General features: G+C 52.0%; 1 protein-coding gene across 4 annotated transcripts in view; it reads left to right on the forward strand.

The window, feature by feature from the left end:
- adcy5 (adenylate cyclase 5) overlaps window positions 1-17,692 on the forward strand; it is a 29,442-nt gene that overhangs the window by 5,922 nt on the left and 5,828 nt on the right. For 2 of the 4 annotated variants that reach the window (XM_011613217.2, XM_029834718.1), the window contains exons 2-9: window positions 7,979-8,128; window positions 8,244-8,365; window positions 12,035-12,146; window positions 12,744-12,871; window positions 13,036-13,194; window positions 13,271-13,412; window positions 16,273-16,410; window positions 17,663-17,685. In XM_011613217.2, coding sequence (XP_011611519.1) covers window positions 7,979-8,128; window positions 8,244-8,365; window positions 12,035-12,146; window positions 12,744-12,871; window positions 13,036-13,194; window positions 13,271-13,412; window positions 16,273-16,410; window positions 17,663-17,685 — 974 coding nt within the window. Of the gene's footprint in view, window positions 1-857; window positions 956-7,780; window positions 7,801-7,978; window positions 8,129-8,243; window positions 8,366-12,034; window positions 12,147-12,743; window positions 12,872-13,035; window positions 13,195-13,270; window positions 13,413-16,272; window positions 16,411-17,662; window positions 17,686-17,692 lie in introns of those variants that run through there. The other 2 variants (XM_029834726.1, XM_029834737.1) reach the window with 2 other exon arrangements.

Raw genomic sequence — 17,692 nt, forward strand, 5'->3', positions numbered from 1 at the left:
ATCGTTATACCAGCCCGCCCCGGCGGCCCATTATCAGCTCCCTGAGTGGCCGGGACGAGCATTTTAGAGCTGAAGTGCTCGCTGCGTGGCTGTTTCATATGTCTGCAGCGCGCTGGTTAGTTTTATAATCCTCACGCATTCAACACCTTAAAAATAGCTTCTTTTCAGCCCGCCCGTGTGCTCCGGCCTCGGAGTCTCCCGGTCAGGACCGAGCTTACCTTTTCTGATGAAAGGCTCGGCGTTACTATATTACTATTAGTCTTATGCCACTGGAATTGTCCACAGAGCGGCCGTATTGCGAGATTAAAAATGAAAATTCCCACTCATTCAGCAGCGTTCCAAGTGCCCCCCCCGAAACGGCAGGAGGGGAAAGTCGGGATGAGAAGCCTGAAGGATGAGTGTTGGATCTGGCTCCATCAATAAAATCCACGGGCTAATATCATTTATTAATGATGCTGCTGTGGTTCTGCTGTGGCACCGCTCTGGGGAAGGTCACACAGCTTCTGTACTAACATCCCCTCCTTAACCCTCATGAAGGACCTGCATCAATGGGTTCCATCTTTCTTCTGGGAGGTCTCTTCAGGAGCGGGAAGGCCTGGGCCGCGCCCTGTTTATCCCTCACTCGGAACCAATGTGTCTCTTTAAAGGAGGGGTCGATTTGGCCCCGGGCCCCCTCCGTTATGTCTCGTTTCGATCAAATATTATTGAGCGGGAGCGGTTTCTGGAACATTTCCTTATTTTCTGGTGCGGAGTCGAACCCTGGCGTCTGAGAACAGTCCACGTGTGCGGGGGCACTCCTTTCCCAGTGTTTATGTGAGCACGGTGGCAGCCTGGGAATTTTTTTCTGGCTGTTGTCTGCTGCCGAAGTGACCTCACACGCCAGGATTTCAGTCTCGGGGAGAGTTTAGCTGCTTGTTTCTGAATGCACGAACAGCGCGCTGGTTCGGAAATAGCAGTGAGTAAATCACCAGATTTACTGTAACCCAGCTTAAAACCAGGACCTGGTTCTGTTTTTCTGTGTTCCCTTGTGCCACATCCATTTTTATTAGGTGTGCGCTCCTTTCTGCTGACTGCAAGGAGGTTTTCATTTCTCCTCTGTCATCTCACCGGCTCACAGGGGGATGGAACAGGGGTGAAAACTCATGGTAAACTCATGAATATGTGTATGCTGAGTGTCTCCATGCCCTCATGCGTAAATCCAGTGGTCCATGATGCCAGGGAAACCGCTGGAGCCTCAACCCCTGGTTGGCTTTTCCATATTATTCATCGTGCCTCACGGCATCTCTCAGCGACACACGCTAATATTACAGTTTTTATTCACCCAGGTGCAGTGGACATTGGCTATTTTTAGCGTTTCTGCTTCTCAGTGGTGGTTTGTTTGGTGATTTATGGTGCGCTAGTGTCGCGAAGAGCAGTAATAAATGCCATATGTCAAAGCTGTCAGTGGTCGCCTGTGTGACGTGAAGGTAATAAACAGGTAATGAGCAGAGATAAAACGTTCTGAGAAACCAGTTCTGGTGTGGTGAAATCTGCTCTTACTCCATTTCTGTTAACAGCCCACGAAACTAGCCGAGGAAAAAGAAATTCTCATCGCAGACTCATAATCCACCAGAGAGGATGGGTGGGAAATAAGCAGCGAAAGATGGCAGCGCGCTCCCAAAGACCGAGAGCGAGCTGCTTCTCCAGAGGAGAGACGCCTTTTCTCTGATCTAAGAGCTCTGCGAGGAGACCTCCGAGCCGACTGAACCTTATTTACAGCGAGCACGCTGCGCTTGCTTGCACGGTAACATGGCGTGCCTCACAGGCTGCTTTTGTCAAGGTGCCACGAAGAGGCCATTGAGCCCATTATGTGCTATTATGCTAATTGTGGACGGTAAACCTTTTGTCATCAGTAATGAATGCGAACCCATTGTCCCGTCATTGGGACCACTGGAAGAAAATATGCTGCTTTCTTTGTTACTCATAGAAAAGATTCACTCACACGTTCGAGGGTGACTCATTAGTGTGAAAAATGCTGCTTGATTATGGGATTATTCACGAGGCCTTCATCTGTGCTGTGAAATTTAATGCGTCTTGTCGAGTGTGCTAACTTCAGCGCGCATTTTTCGGCGTGATTCTTGAAGGCGCCCCTGACCGACACATTAAACAAATTCGGCGTGCTTGGCTCCGCGGCTCGTGCGCGCTCCCACAGACCCCTTAATCACTTTATAGTGGCGGCATTGTGAGAGCGACAGAATGGCCGGGCTGCACTGGTGGAGCGAGTGCACGACAGAGGCTGCATGTTTGGCCTTTGTCAATTACCCCTTCTGTCAGGGGAGAAGAACCATTCGCTTCCCAAATGTCCCACACAGGGTGCAGTCATGTAAAAAAAAAAAAAAAAAAAAGGCATTTAGAGCCACATTTTGGAACAGATGAGGGCGAATCACGCACGTTTATCTTTAATGGCATTTAAATCGGGCTCTATTTCCTGGCTGTCACACAGACTGTTGACTGAGTGGGTTCATGTTGAGCAGGCTGAAGTGTGTCTGCGCCGCATATGTTTATTCTCATTTATATTTAGAAAGGTCCGCTCAGATTGTGCTAAAAATGGCTTTGAAATTACAGACGGTGCACAACGGGCTGGAAGAACCATCTTTCAGCGCTGAAGTTATCATTATTCTGCGGCCGCCTGTCGAGGAAAGAGTCTCCGTCCTCAGATGTCTCTCCCACATGTGTTTTGACTGCGAGGCACCACGGTAACGGGGTGTGATAAGGCTCCCAGTCTCCCCACCTGGCCTTATATGGAGGCTTTCTCAACGTGGAGCGGGAAGATACGACTGCTCACCAGCCGCAGGTCAAGAATGAGTCGATCCCGTCATCATCCCGTTGGGCCCGGAGACTAAATCGGGTTTCCAGTGTTTGTAGCCACGGAAGCAGAACCCCTGGGGCAGCGCGACGGCGTCAGGAATTTAGATCCGAAGGTGCAAGGACGCCTGGCGAGTTTGGGTTGAATTCTGTCTGTCGCTCTTTCTAAACATATAAATAAAAACCTCTCAGGCGAAGGAAGGGAAGGGAAGTGAGGCGGCAGCAGAGAGGACTCTGTCGCGGTGGCGTCTCAAACGAGTCAATTTTCTCGTTGGATGTCCAGGCAGTAGCGTAGCGGAGGACGTAGCCATCGCTAGCTGAGAGTTCTTATTCACAGCTCGACTCACAGATCCTAAAGTTCACATTATTCCACTGAGAAACAAACTAGTTAAAGCTGCTAAATTGGCCGTGGAAAATGTGAACGCACGGCTCTTCTTTTGCAGGGGACAGCAGAGAGGACTTTAAATTGCTAATAAGCTGCTTTGCTCAGAGTTTGACCTAACAGATGTAAGGATCACCTCCAGGAACTTAGAGCAGCGCTCTCATTTACCCTTTAGCAGCACAACGGTCACTATTAACGCATCGAGCTTTAGGAGACATCACAAAAAGGGAATTCTTACCTCTAAAGGTGGTTAAAAGAGGCCTGATTGACCCTGTTTGTTCCATTACTGTAAGAAGCCTCTGCTGCCTGTTTTGGCTGCAAGCTTCAGGCGTTTAATTGATATTTATTGATGAATTTCAGCAGAAAAGCGCGTGCGTGTGTAACCTTCCACACGGGCCCTGGATGGAGGTTTTTACTAATAATTCATGGCCATCTGAAGCAAAACAATATGGCTCAGTGTTGTTACGCTCTTCTCGGTCCGGCTGATGATATATTATCAGATGGAACACGGAAATTCCAGGAGAGAAGTTCACCCAGTCCTGAACGGGAGAGAAAATAGTGCTGGTTCACGAGGAAGGTCACAGAATCAACACACTGTGTGATAAGTTCAGAGGCTCCTCTTGATTAACGTCTTTGTTCCTGCTAACCCCCCCCCCCCCCCCCCCCCGTTCTATAATCTTTCCTTGTTCTTTCTTCCTCCTCCTCTTCTGTAACACCTCTTCGCCCGGCCGACCCCCAGCAGACGGGATCCCCCCAGTCGGGGTCTGACCCCCGCGGCCGCGGCTTCTCTGCTTCCTCCTCTGTTTTGATGGGCTGTAGTAGCCCTTTGGACATTTATTGCTCTTTATGCTAATAAAAGACACGTTACAGATACGGACTATCAACAGAGGATGGCAGTTGTTTCGATGATGTCACGGCATATTTGTGTTGACACGCCATAAAGGTGCTGGGCGCCATGGCGATAGGACAGGTTCGGGGGAAGCTCTGATTGTTGTGGCCAGCGGTGCTCAGGGTTTGGGCTGGGTCCCGCAGCCTTTAAAGGCCTCCAGTCTGTTTTGGCCGGCTGTTGTGAAAATCCCAGCGTGGGTGTGTTTGATCTCTCACACAGAACTGTCATGGCCGCCGGCTACCAGACACCCAAACACAACAGACGGACAGACAGGGGAACCATCACGAGAGCCGCGTGGATAAAACTGTGGAAACAAGCCGAGGCAGCAGGGAAGTGTGTGGGACAGCCGACGGCGCGCACGTTTCCTTTGGTTAAAGCCCAGCCGGAGCCTCGCTGGCAGGGAGCGGGACACGAGGCAGAGCTGGACCCTTTCCTCCTCATCCTCCTTCTGTTTACTTTGAAATCACGACGGGCTCCTGGAAACACAACTGCAAGCGAACCGGATGTTCTGAACTCTGTAAAACTTCATTGGTGATCTTTGGAGACCTCACGGGGGTTTCACCAGGACAGGTCCCCACCGGGGTCACTCATTGGGTTGAGTAATCATGTTGGCGGTCAGTTTGGGTCGATCCTTTGTCGATTCTGTGGTTTTGTACTGCAGCTTAGGCGACGATCTCCTGTTTTTGGAGAGGGGAAAACAATATTTGCAGCGTTGGGTTCTGGATTTGGAGCGCTGGGCTCGTTCGGGCTGCCCGGGGAGGCCGTCTCCTCCAGCCGTTCTCTCGCTAAGCTCAGGACAACTCTGACAACACGCTGAGCCGGCGACAGGATATTTGTTTTCTAGTGTCTCTTAAAGCTGTGCTGGTTCTACGGCTGCACGTAGGGAGAAGAACAAAGCCTCCTGGGCTCTGAATAAATCCACAGAGTCTCTGCCGTTGTCGTTTCTTTCTCCCGTTGGGACCCACAGACCTACCGGCTCTTTTAAATATAGAGACCCGGTTCTTCGGAGAGTTTTCAAAGCTCCTGAGGAGGGAAGCAGTTCACTTTATGTCTCTTCTCTTTTGACGGCCTCCTTTTTCACGTTTGTTGCTGGTCTTCAAAGCGATGAGTCAGGGAACGACCTTTCAGATCCCGGGAGGTTCAGTCGCCGGGCTCCTGGGAGCCATCAGGGTCAGTTGAAAGCTTTTGCTGCAGCCCAAGTGTTGCTTCCTGTCCCCTCGTTTCCTTTATTCAGGTATCGCCTCTCCCCCAGAATCAGGGCAGTTTTATTTGGCTAGATTTCATTGTGCACTATAAAAGATAAAAAAGAGAAACCTTGAGATCCAGGTCCATGTTCCCCACCTGGCAGAAATGTCACTTCACCATCTTTTGATATTAGGAATGCTGATAAATACTGTAGTACAGACAAACCCAGTAAATTAGGGCTAGATTGGGGCCACAGTTGGTTTTGGCCTTTCCTCGTCGGCTTCGTTAGGACTTCATTTGTCCTAAAATGCACTTTAACTCCCAGTCGGAGAATTAAAAGGGTACTTTAATAACCGCAGGATCGTCTCGGTGATAAGAAAGGTATTGCAGCCATCCCAGAAACCCATCTTCCACGCATACGGTTGGATCTTTGCTCTTATTCCTGCTAACAAGAGCTTTCATTTAGCAGCCAGCAGCATTCCAGGTGAAATCCCTCCATAATTCACTGCTGGCCCTCACGTGAGAGACTTTCCCCTTCTTGTACGCTGCCCCGCACACTCGTGCTGGACGTGGGCCGCGCGCTGTAATCAGCATTAAGCACATGACACGCATTGATCCCCACGCCACACAATGTGCCCCAGTGTGCTAACTAAGGGGGTAATGGATCGCCACGAACTTCTAATCGAAACTCAAAGAAAAACTTGGACGCGGACGGTTTATTTTGCTTAAAATAAACCTCGGCTTCAGCCGTTCGCTCCAGGAATTTGTAATCTTGGAAGTGCCGAGGGGCGTCCTAGTTGAGTCCGTGCTGGCATGCATGATGGCGGCGGGTTAATAGCGGCGATCAGAGACGCCATGTGAGTGGGGGGGGGGAGCTAACAATCATCAACTTCACCGTAGCTGCAAACGCCTTCAGGTTGAGGCTCATAAGTTGTCTTAATTGATTTAAAATGAATTTAAAACGTTATTGTTCTAATCGGTTGCAGCGATGCACCAAAGGGAATCCCTGATGCACGTAAGGATCTTTTTTATTCAAAGCGGGTTCTCGGTTAACGGTGGTTTCCTGTGCACAAATTTGGCCTAGCGTTAAGAGAGAAACATCTAGCGCAGATTTCTGTGTGGTTGCCCTGACGATGATCTCTGGGAAACGTGGGAGTGTGTTTTTCCTACTTTTCCTCCACGGTGAGAAAAAACACACAGGTTTCCTAATAAGGCCCGGCCGAGGCCCGGCAGTATTAATAGACTGGTACCAGTTCTGGGCAATATTCGTATTGACCTGTTGAGAGTCTTAATCCGATGCACGCCGTTTCCGTGGTAGCGGGAGAGCGGGGTGCTACGTGAGCGGCGGCGCAGGAAGCAGAAAATGACTGTTTTTGTTTGGACAGGTTTGTTCTCTCTCTCTGCTGCTCACATGCCTCACACTCCTTTTTTAAATATAATATCCAGCATTATTCACAGGAGCTGACCCCCCCAGAACCTCTGGAGGGGATCGTCCTTTCTGCCACTGAACCCTCTAATTCTCTGAGGCCATTTCCTCCAGCCGTCTGCCTTCAACATGCTAACTGGGCCGCTTTGTGAGCTCTAATAATCAACTTCTTCATCCAGGCGCCGAACGACGGGGTCTTTTTTGTGTTTGCTGAATGGATCAACTACCGGTCATGTGATCGGGGAATCGTGCGGTCCAGCCATCCTCTGCGGTCACATCTGCATCGTTCTCAGGGGTTCAGTGACCAGGAAGTGAGCAGAAGGTTTCCTGGGTGCATCAGTACCTCCAGACTGATAATTAGTCCTTTTGAAATCGTCATCACAGCGGTTTGATGCAACCGGTCCCACAAATTTAGTTTAGTGATGTTGCTTTTTTACCCCATCAGACTCGTGTTCGGAGCGCTTGACCTTAAACGTGTCACAGATGCTTTGGATTTAGGCTGCAGCTTGAAGGAGCCAACTGTCCCTTTAATGTACCGGTGACCCGGGTCACATTTCCAGGCGCCGATCGCTGCACGACATTTGTTTCTGCTCCGCGTGCTTGTCGACAGGAAGTCGGCTTCAGTGTGCTGGATGAATGTAATGAAGCCATTTCCCCCGGTTTCGCCCCACGCTGCTCATCTCCTGCCACTCCTCTCTTCAGTGCGAGCTGCTGGTTCTGTTGGAACCCTGCAGAGGGGTTTTGGACTCGATAAAGATCCGCTGTGTCTGTTCAGTCTTTTTTTTCCAGCGCCAGAGAAGCTTGTGGTGTGAATGTGATTCAGCGGCCCGATTTAGCCCATTAAATGGGGCTATGAAAAGAATGCATGACTGGCGGTGGCCCGTGTGGGCCTCCACGTTCTGGTCCAGTCTGGGAGCGGCGCTGCCCTGGATTCACAACAGGCGGTTTGGTGCGAACCCGGGAACCTGACGGCGTCCCCGGAGCGCCGGACACCTCGAGCGTCTCCTGCTCCCATCAGCGATCAGCCGTGAGAGTTTGGCGGTGCTGTTGTTCAGGCTCCAGGACAAGAACATGGTGATGGTCAGCTGATCAGCCCAGAACCGCGTGCTTGTCATGTCTAAATGTTGAGGTCCTTACAGCCTCCCCTGCTCAATAATTAAGTTAAAAGGGTTGATTGTTGATTGACCTTTGGCGAACGTCTGAGGCTTCTCTGGGCGCCTGTCCCAACGCTGTCCCGCTGTGTCTCCGCCAGATCGTGTCGAACGTGCTGATCTTCTCCTGCACCAACATCGTGGGAGTGTGCACTCATTACCCCGCCGAGGGCTCCCAGAGGCAGGCCTTCCAGGAGACCAGGGAATGCATCCAGGCCCGCCTCCACTCGCAGAGAGAAAACCAGCAGCAGGTGAGCGCCAGTGCGGCGAAACCTTCGGAAACGATGGTTTTCCGCCTCATCCCTCCTCCTCTTCCTGACGTATCGGCGTTCGCCCCCAACTCACTCCCCTCTCGGCTCGTTGCAGGAACGTCTCCTGCTCTCGGTGCTGCCGCGCCACGTTGCCATGGAGATGAAGGCGGACATAAATGCCAAGCAGGAGGACATGATGTTTCACAAGATTTACATTCAGAAGCACGACAACGTCAGGTAGGACGGAAGGTGTGAAATGAGATCGCTGCTTGGTTTGTATCTTCGTCGGTTCTTAAAGGGACGAACGCCACCAAAAATCACCTCAATCTGCCGTCGTTGCCCCGTTTCTGCAGGTCGACCAAACAGTAAAGGCTCCCTCACCAGTAATCTGCCATTTCCTATACATCAGCCTGCAGCAATATGTTTGATCAGCCTTTAATATCTCATTTTGATGATTGTTGCAGCTTTAGACAGTTTTAATCCAGATTAGGCCTGAATGGTGCAGGCCACCCACAGATGAAGGCAGAAGAGGAGGGAGAAGTGCCGGCGTTGCCATGACGCTGGGCTAAAGGGATTGTCAGTGTTGTGTCTACCGTCACTTCCAGTCAAAGTCAAATATGGCGGGAAAGTCAAACCTCTGCTCTGACGTGAAGCGATGGATGGTTGCAGGTGTAGTTTTAGATGGAGGCAGAGGAGAAAAAGGGGGGATTCTGTGACCAGACAGGACAGAGGCTGGTTCTCTCTGGGGACGAATCCTGGATCGTTGACTCATGGAGAGTAAAACGACCTCGTATAGACTGGATTTAGTCCATCAAGAGACGCCTTCGTTGTAAATCGAGGCAGCATAAATATGATTAGGACAGAATTTAACCAGTGCAACTCACTGACGATTTGGCCCCTCCTTGTGGAGGAATCAAACACTGCTGGATCCATGCAGACGTGTGTGTGTGTGTGTGTGTGTTTTATGACCCGTGGCTGTCATAGTCAGGTGAAAGCTTAAGTCTGGGTGCATAATAGTTTCTGTTGAGACGGTTTCTTACTTTGATATGTCCCTCCGAGCCCTCGAGGATCGGATCACGCAGTCGAATCCTCGCCGATGTTCCACACAAAGGCCTTTTCACCGCCGCTGAAATGATCATTATCGGTCATTTGGCTGCGTTCAAAAGACTTAAAACACGTGACAACATCAGGCGGACCAGCTCGGCTGAGGTTCGGACTATTCCCGAGTTTTTGGCTTCCAACCCAGATCGTTAAACTTTGTTCGAGACGTTACCGGAGCACCCTTGACCATCTTGACCTCTGTGGGGTTGAGGCGGCGCCACTGCAGCGTCTGCTAAGCTTGACTGGATTCTGTCCTCCTTCATCACGAGTGCGCGGTTAATGAGCTGCTAACCAGGTGCGACCCGGCCTGTCAGAGCTTTTTGGTAATTGGGGCTCCGCTGAGAGGCCGAGTAACAACAGGAAGAGAAGTGACAGCTCGGGGGGGGGGGTGAGGCTGTGAACGGGGCTCTGTGGTCATTTGGGTTGATCTGCTGTTCTTGTTTCACTGTCCCGAGCAGCTGAAATCAGATGTTCCACGGTTGAAGGCTGCAGTGCCAGTTCCAGACACATTTAGACTGGAACCACATGTCTCTCCTCCTCCGTGGCGCCGATCCTGCCGGTCCGGTCGCACGGCGACCGCTGCCGTTACGGTGGGCCGGCAGCTCCTTGAAGAGGAAAACATAAAGAAAAGTGCCTCAATTAGCCAGAATGAGGTGGCTTCACTTTTCGCTCTCATTTTGGACCGGAACTGAGGCAAACCCATGTGGTTGGCGTGTGTTGCGTAAGGTCGCCCTACTAACATTGTCGGAGCCGGTGCTGATCTGGTTCAGGCGGCAACACACAGGTGTGCAGCAAACGTGCGCTATATGTATCAGCTCAGGTTCATGTGTGGAGATGTTTAAAAAGGGTCCAGCTTGAGTGAGTTGGGCGGATGGAATGATCCACGATGAAGAGAAGGGAAACATCTGATTAAATGATTGAGAGAAACAGTGTTCTGGTTCTGCTGGTGCTGCAGCGCTGCTTCTGAGGGGGGCAGGGCCCAGAATAAATATCAAATCCCCCCCAAAATCGAGAGGAAGTTGCACACCCACAGGTTCCTCCGCTCCTCCATGTTTCTACGGGAGCCTGGAGCTGACAAATAGATCATAGGAAGTGTCGGCCGTGATTTGTTTGGCTTTATAAAGCTCATCCCAAGGAGACGATGTGTTGTTCACCTTCCTCCTCCTCGCCTGTTGCTGAGTCTTCTCACGCCTCTGTCTCAGAGCTCAAGCGTGAGGTTTCGCTCGACCTCCCCAGCAACATTTCCCAGAAAACAATCGATTCTCCTCAGAAACCTGGAGTCCAGAGAGACTCTTAATCCCTTAACTGAAGAGATTTAGACACCTTGACAGCCAGATTCACGAGAGGATTTTAGTGCTGTTGACGGGAGCAAACATCTGTGGAAACACGACGGAACCAGAGACGAATAAATTCCAAATGAAGAGAAGAGTGCACGTTTGTGCCCACTCCTGCTGTACTGCTGCGTGCTAAGGCGTCCCCCCAGCCACCCTGTGAGATTCATGTGAGCCTCTCTGGTTTGAAGCCCGTTATTTATAGTTTTCCCTCGTCTTTGCTGGGGGGGGCGGGGGGGTTCTGACTCAAAGGATCGTTGGAGAAACGTTTGCAGCAAGTTCGGTCCGACATCAGCAACGCCAGTTGGCCGAACGAATCATTTAATGTCATGTTTTGTTACTTAGACAAGAGTTAACGGATAAATGTCACGTGGATGAGCTCAGATTCTGTCCCGGAAACGCTGCCGACAGGTCGGGGTTCCTCCAGAAGCCTCCTCCTTCGGGGGCTCCGGTGTGAACCTGGGTCTGATACAACAGCAGAACTCGGGCTGTGGTTCTGTTTGCCTTTAGAGGGGCCCGGACCGTGGCGCCGCAGAAGCTGCCCCGCTCGCTCCCTCCTCCCATCTGTAGTTTGAAACCGAGGCGGTGTGTGAGCCACATGACGGTGCTCTGACGGATAATCTGCTGGAAGGGTCGGGAGCAGAACGGCATCGATGAATGAATCGGATAATGACCCACGAACACGTGCTCCAGAGGATCTGCGACCGCGAAGGCAGCGAGAGAGGCGCTAACGTCGGCATGAATAATCGGCGAGCTCAAGGACTGTATTCAGATTACGATGACGAGCTTGTATCCCGCCTCAGCTGACTGGGATCAGCTGAAGATTCCCCCCTTTTTTGCCCGAACAAACACAGCCATCTATTCAGTCGGCATCCGAGGCTGCCTTTGATGTCAAATCGGCGTGCTGGAAACTCGATTTTATGTCTGTTACTGGCGTCCGAGGGGGTGGATCAGGGCCGAGTAGCGGCGAGCGAAACTCCGGGGGGTGACTTTAGGTGAGGGACTGTCGCAGTTCTGAGAAAGATGAGGTTCGGATAAGCAGCACAACAAAAAAAAACCCACACACGAGAACTGGTTAGACTGGATCCATCCCATGTTTAACCCAGCAGCAAATGCCTGATGGGGAATAAATATGCCCATTGAAGAAAGAAGAACAGGCTGTGGCTTCCAAGAACACTTGGACCATTCAGGACGAGCCAAGTCCAGATATTTTTAATTAAGCCAGCCCGGATCGCGAGATCTGAGCAGATTTTACCTCCCGCCCAGACACGGAGAGGCCGAGCTCGTGCTTCCCCGCGGTCTCTCTCCGATGAGACTCTTCCTGTTGACGTATTCTCTTCCGGTCGGGCGACCCGGGAAGCCCAGAGTCCCACCAGAAGTGTCGGGCCCGGTCCGGGGGCTCAGAACCCGGTGAGGAGGGGAGTCGGCGAGGCTGGAAAGTCAAATCTCCAGTTGTGTCTTTGTGTGTCCGCAGCATCCTGTTTGCAGACATCGAGGGTTTCACCAGTCTGGCGTCCCAGTGCACGGCGCAGGAGTTGGTGATGACCCTCAACGAGCTCTTCGCTCGCTTTGACAAGCTGGCAGCGGTAAGGACGCCCGATCCGCCGCGCGTCTCCGCCATCATCAGCATCATTTTTAACCATGAAACCCCCACACAGACGATCTAGAGGCATAATTCCAAATTCTATTTGTCTGTTTTGAATACTATCGCAGTGTATTTAATGGAACTGCTGTTTATTTACGCACGTGTGCGACGAGCGAGCAGCGGCCGCATGAAGCCCGTGAATATTTATCGGCGTTTCCTTTGTCCCCTCGTGACGGTTCGTCGTCCGTGAAAGCTGGACGGAGCGCCGATCAATATTCATGAGCGGAGACGAGGGGCAGAAATGATGCTGTTGACGCTTGCGTCTGTGCCAGATGTTGCCTGTGCCTACACACACACACACACACACACACACACACACACACACACTTCCCAGCTTGTCCCTGTGCGGAATATTTTGAATATGACTGAAAGTTTCTTTTACCGCCTGTCTTTTCCTGGGAATTATTCCGAGCTGCTGCGTCTGTTTGTAGCAGTGGGTGGGGCCAGCAGGTGGCCCCACCCAGCGGGTGGCCCCACCCAGCTGGTGGCCCCACCCAGCTGGTGCTGCAGGTAACCGATGTGTGATGGTTCCTGACAGGAAAACCACTGTCTGAGGATCAAGATCCTGGGGGACTGCTACTACTGCGTGTCCGGGCTGCCCGAGGCCAGAGCCGACCACGCCCACTGCTGCGTAGAGATGGGCCTGGACATGATCGAGGCCATTTCGTAAGTCGCCCTCAGGCTCATGTGACCAGATAATGGTGAAACGTGCAATACGGTATTGGTGGGAACGGTCCTGGGTGCTTTATCAATAATACAGGTGATTTCCAAAAAGAAAAGAATGCGAAGATGATGATTTTTAAAGAATGTTGTTGTTATTGTTGCTGCAGGTTGGTGCGGGAGGTGACCGGCGTGAACGTGAACATGCGAGTGGGCATCCACAGCGGCAGGGTGCACTGCGGCGTGCTGGGACTCAGGAAGTGGCAGTTTGATGTGTGGTCCAACGACGTCACACTGGCCAATCAGATGGAGGCGGGGGGGCAGGCTGGGTAGGTAATTCCACTGGCCGGGGACCAGCTCACTGGAGGCGCTGCGACACTTGACCGCCCGACTTCGCCCTTTCAGACGCATCCACATCACCAAGGCGACTCTCAACTATCTGAACGGCGACTACGACGTGGAGGCGGGGGCAGGGGGGGACCGGAACGCCTACCTGAAGAAGCACAACATAGAAACCTACCTCATTGTTGGCTGCAGTCAGAAGAGGGTACGGTCAATTCGTGGCTCCATTTATGCGAATTGGTGTGTTTCCGTCTGCGGCCAGTAGGGGGCGCGGTCCCAAAACTAGCATCGCTCCTCGCACGTAGCGCGGACACGGGATGAGATATAGTCATAGTGTTGTGGTTGAACTCTACATCATCTCCTTCAGCCTCCAGCCAGTTCTTGTTCTCCAGCAGCATCACAAGATGAAGCTATAAATAACGCGTCATGTGAAGGAGACTCTTCCGCTAACGCGCTAACAGAGTGGCCATTGTGCACCCTTCAGTCGCGTTGCCTTTTATATTTCCCCTTTTGGTCGGATCACTTACGGACGAACCTGTCTTTGAGCGCGCCACCTGAGTGCGACTGATGTTATCTCTTTTAATACAGGGTGTTGACACAGACGGACCTGGTGACCATCAGCTAATGAAGGGCTGAGGAGGAAACGGCGAGCAGCAGATAGACAGAGCACATCTGTGCGTTCACGATTAGCACTGTGATGGTCAGAGTTGAGATACTTTTAAAACATCGCAATAATGATGATTCCAGTCATCAGGAAGGGCTTTAAAATACAATTAAAGTTCAATAAAAGAGAACAGAAGTGCCGAAACAACACTAACGGATTCCACCAAAGCAAATTCTTCTCTCTCTTTCTGCTGCTTTGAAAGGTTCTGACGTTGAGAGATTTCAGTGTGGGAGAATTTTCAGGGTTTTCTTTTCAAACGCTGTCTCTGTGTTTGACTTCGGTCTCGTGGGAGGGAGAGTTAATAGACCCCCGTCGGGGGGACTTCAGCCTTCCACGCTCAAGGATCAGGGCCGAGCGGCTGAACTTGTCCGAAGGTCAACAGAGTGGTGGTTGGAGTCGTGACGTTCTGCTGCCCTTCATGAACCTCCCTGAGCAGCTCTTTAGAATAAAAGTAAAGGAAACCTTGGACTTTGTTTCTATGCTGTGGCTGTTTGGGGCTGCAGTTGGGCCCAGGACAGAGCCCAGTTGGTCCCAGGACAGAGCCCTGTTGGGCCCAGGACAGAGCCCTGTTGGGCCCAAGAATGAACCCTGTTGGGCCCAGGACAGAGCCCTGTTGGTCTCAGGACAGAGCCCTGTTGGGTCCAGGACAGAGCCCTGTTAGTCCCAGGACAGAGCCCTGTTGGGCCCAGGACAGAGCCCTGTTGGGCCCAGGACAGAGCCTAGTTGGGCCCAGGACAGAGCCCAGTTGGGCCCAGGACAGAGCCCTGTTGGGTCCAGGACAGAGCCCTGTTAGTCCCAGGACAGAGCCCTGTTAGTCCCAGGACAGAGCCCTGTTGGGTCCAGGACAGAGCCCTGTTAGTCCCAGGACAGAGCCCTGTTGGGCCCAGGACAGAGCCCTGTTGGGTCCAGGACAGAGCCCTGTTAGTCCCAGGACAGAGCCCTGTTAGTCCCAGGACAGAGCCCTGTTGGGCCCAGGACAGAGCCCTGTTAGTCCCAGGACAGAGCCCTGTTGGGCCCAGGACAGAGCCCTGTTAGTCCCAGGACAGAGCCCTGTTAGTCCCAGGACAGAGCCCTGTTGGGCCCAGGACAGAGCCCTGTTGGGCCCAGGACAGAGCCCTGCTGGGTCCAGGACAGAGCCCTGTTGGGCCCAGGACAGAGCCCTGTTGGGCCCAAGAATGAACCCTGTTGGGCCCAGGACAGAGCCCTGTTGGTCTCAGGACAGAGCCCTGTTGGGTCCAGGACAGAGCCCTGTTAGTCCCAGGACAGAGCCCTGTTGGGCCCAGGACAGAGCCCTGTTGGGCCCAGGACAGAGCCTAGTTGGGCCCAGGACAGAGCCCAGTTGGGCCCAGGACAGAGCCCTGTTGGGTCCAGGACAGAGCCCTGTTAGTCCCAGGACAGAGCCCTGTTAGTCCCAGGACAGAGCCCTGTTGGGTCCAGGACAGAGCCCTGTTAGTCCCAGGACAGAGCCCTGTTGGGCCCAGGACAGAGCCCTGTTGGGTCCAGGACAGAGCCCTGTTAGTCCCAGGACAGAGCCCTGTTAGTCCCAGGACAGAGCCCTGTTGGGCCCAGGACAGAGCCCTGTTAGTCCCAGGACAGAGCCCTGTTGGGCCCAGGACAGAGCCCTGTTAGTCCCAGGACAGAGCCCTGTTAGTCCCAGGACAGAGCCCTGTTGGGCCCAGGACAGAGCCCTGTTGGGCCCAGGACAGAGCCCTGCTGGGTCCAGGACAGAGCCCTGTTGGGCCCAGGACAGAGCCCTGTTGGGCCCAAGAATGAACCCTGTTGGTCCCAGGACAGAGCCCAGTTGGGCCCAGGACAGAGCCCTGTTGGGTCCAGGACAGAGCCCTGTTAGTCCCAGGACAGAGCCCTGTTAGTCCCAGGACAGCGCCCTGTTGGGCCCAGGACAGAGCCCTGTTGGGCCCAGGACAGAGCCCTGTTGGGTCCAGGACAGAGCCCTGTTGGGCCCAGGACAGAGCCCTGTTAGTCCCAGGACAGAGCCCTGTTAGTCCCAGGACAGAGCCCTGTTGGGTCCAGGACAGAGCCCTGTTGGGCCCAGGACAGAGCCCTGTTAGTCCCAGGACAGAGCCCTGTTGGTCCCAGGACAGAGCCCTGTTGGGCCCAGGACAGAGCCCAGTTGGGCCCAGGACAGAGCCCAGTTGGGCCCAGGACAGAGCCCAGTTGGGTCCAGAACAGAGCCCTGTTGGGTTTCACAAAATAGACACACGCCTCTAAATTGCAGCTGTAGAAGAACCAAATTCAGGGAGGACATCACAGCCCACCAAAACCTTTTACATGTTCTACCGTGTCAGAAACCTGCTTTTAATCCCAGTCTGAAGGTTCAGCATCCGGGCGCTTCACCTGTGGAAGAAGCCGTTTTAAACTCTTCTGTCTTTGATTCTAACAGAAAGAAGAAAAGGCCATGATTGCCAAAATGAATCGACAGAGGACCAATTCTGTCACCCACAACAGCGGCCACTGGACCGACCGGCCCTTCTACAACCACCTGGGGGGCAACCAGATCTCCAAGGAGATGAAGCGGATGGTGAGTAGCGTCTAAGTCCCGAGTCTTAGAGGGATTATCCCGCCGCCGGCGAGCAGGTGGAATATAGCTAATAAATGATTTCTGTGCTTGAGCTCGGGGAAGCTCACAGAAGAAAGACCCAGGGAGACGACGGCGGGGAACTCGTGGGCGGCTTCAGAGAATCCAGCAACAGCAAGAGAAAAGCCTCTTGTCAACACCGACCTCTCCTGGCCTGAACTTGATTAGCAAAAGCAAAAGGCTGAAATGAGAGGACGCGCTGATGAGAGCGCTTCAGGATTCACTGGTGATGCTCTGAACACCCCCACAGACGCTGACCCAGACCCTGAATGGATTCACCCGCACCTGTCACACACACTCGTCACACACCCTCGCCGTGTGAGGCTGTTACACAAACACGGATGCCCAGGTCGCGCACGCACGCGCGCGCGCACGCGGCTCTGACTTTGTTTCCAAGGTCTGCAGAGTTTACTTTCACAACACTTTGGATCAGAATCAATGCCGGGACACTGAAAGGTTGATAAAAATCTATGTAGCAACACTTGTGGAGAAAAACCCGGTTCTGTTCCAGAACAGATGATTTGCGGTGTTTAAAAACCGGATAAAAATGAGTGCTTATCTTGGAGAAAAGTCAAATATTTCATAGTTTATATTTTTAAGTCACATCCTGTGTTGTCAGACATAATAAACATAGAAATGTGGAGACAAAACAGATTTAATCGAGTAATAGATCATCTGCGTGTGCGCAGTCGTCCAGAAGGGGGAGCTAGAGAGTCCCCATCAAGCGGTTGCGCAATCCTGTTCATTTGCTGTTATAAATCTTTATATTTATTCCATTTTATGCCAATTTGTGATCTCGTGACACGCGCAGCTGCACCAACGTCAATACTGAAAATATGAAATAATTATGGCATTTTATCTCCTTATTTTGCAACATAGTAACTGTTGCTGTGATGAGTCTCAGTATTTTATTTATGTGACCCTTTCAGCTCTAAATTCAGAGAAGAAGAAATCATGATCTTTTATGTTTTTGAAATCATTCATCTCAAGCTTCTTTTGAACCATTTTATGGCCTTAAATTCTAACTTGTGGGCAGTTTTCTCCACCTGTCAGCAGTGGATTAAAATCAACTTTTCATGCATCACAATTTGATCATTTTAGATATATATTATTATATATTATTTAGAATATGTTGAGTATGATCATGAAGCTTCAACGGCTTCCTCTAACGCTTTCTCCTCTTTCTTCCATGCAGGGATTTGAAGACCCCAAAGACAAGTGAGTA

The sequence above is a fragment of the Takifugu rubripes genome, chromosome 1 (genome assembly GCF_901000725.2).
Source record: "Takifugu rubripes chromosome 1, fTakRub1.2, whole genome shotgun sequence".
In the NCBI taxonomy this organism is placed as follows: Eukaryota; Metazoa; Chordata; class Actinopteri; order Tetraodontiformes; family Tetraodontidae; genus Takifugu; species Takifugu rubripes.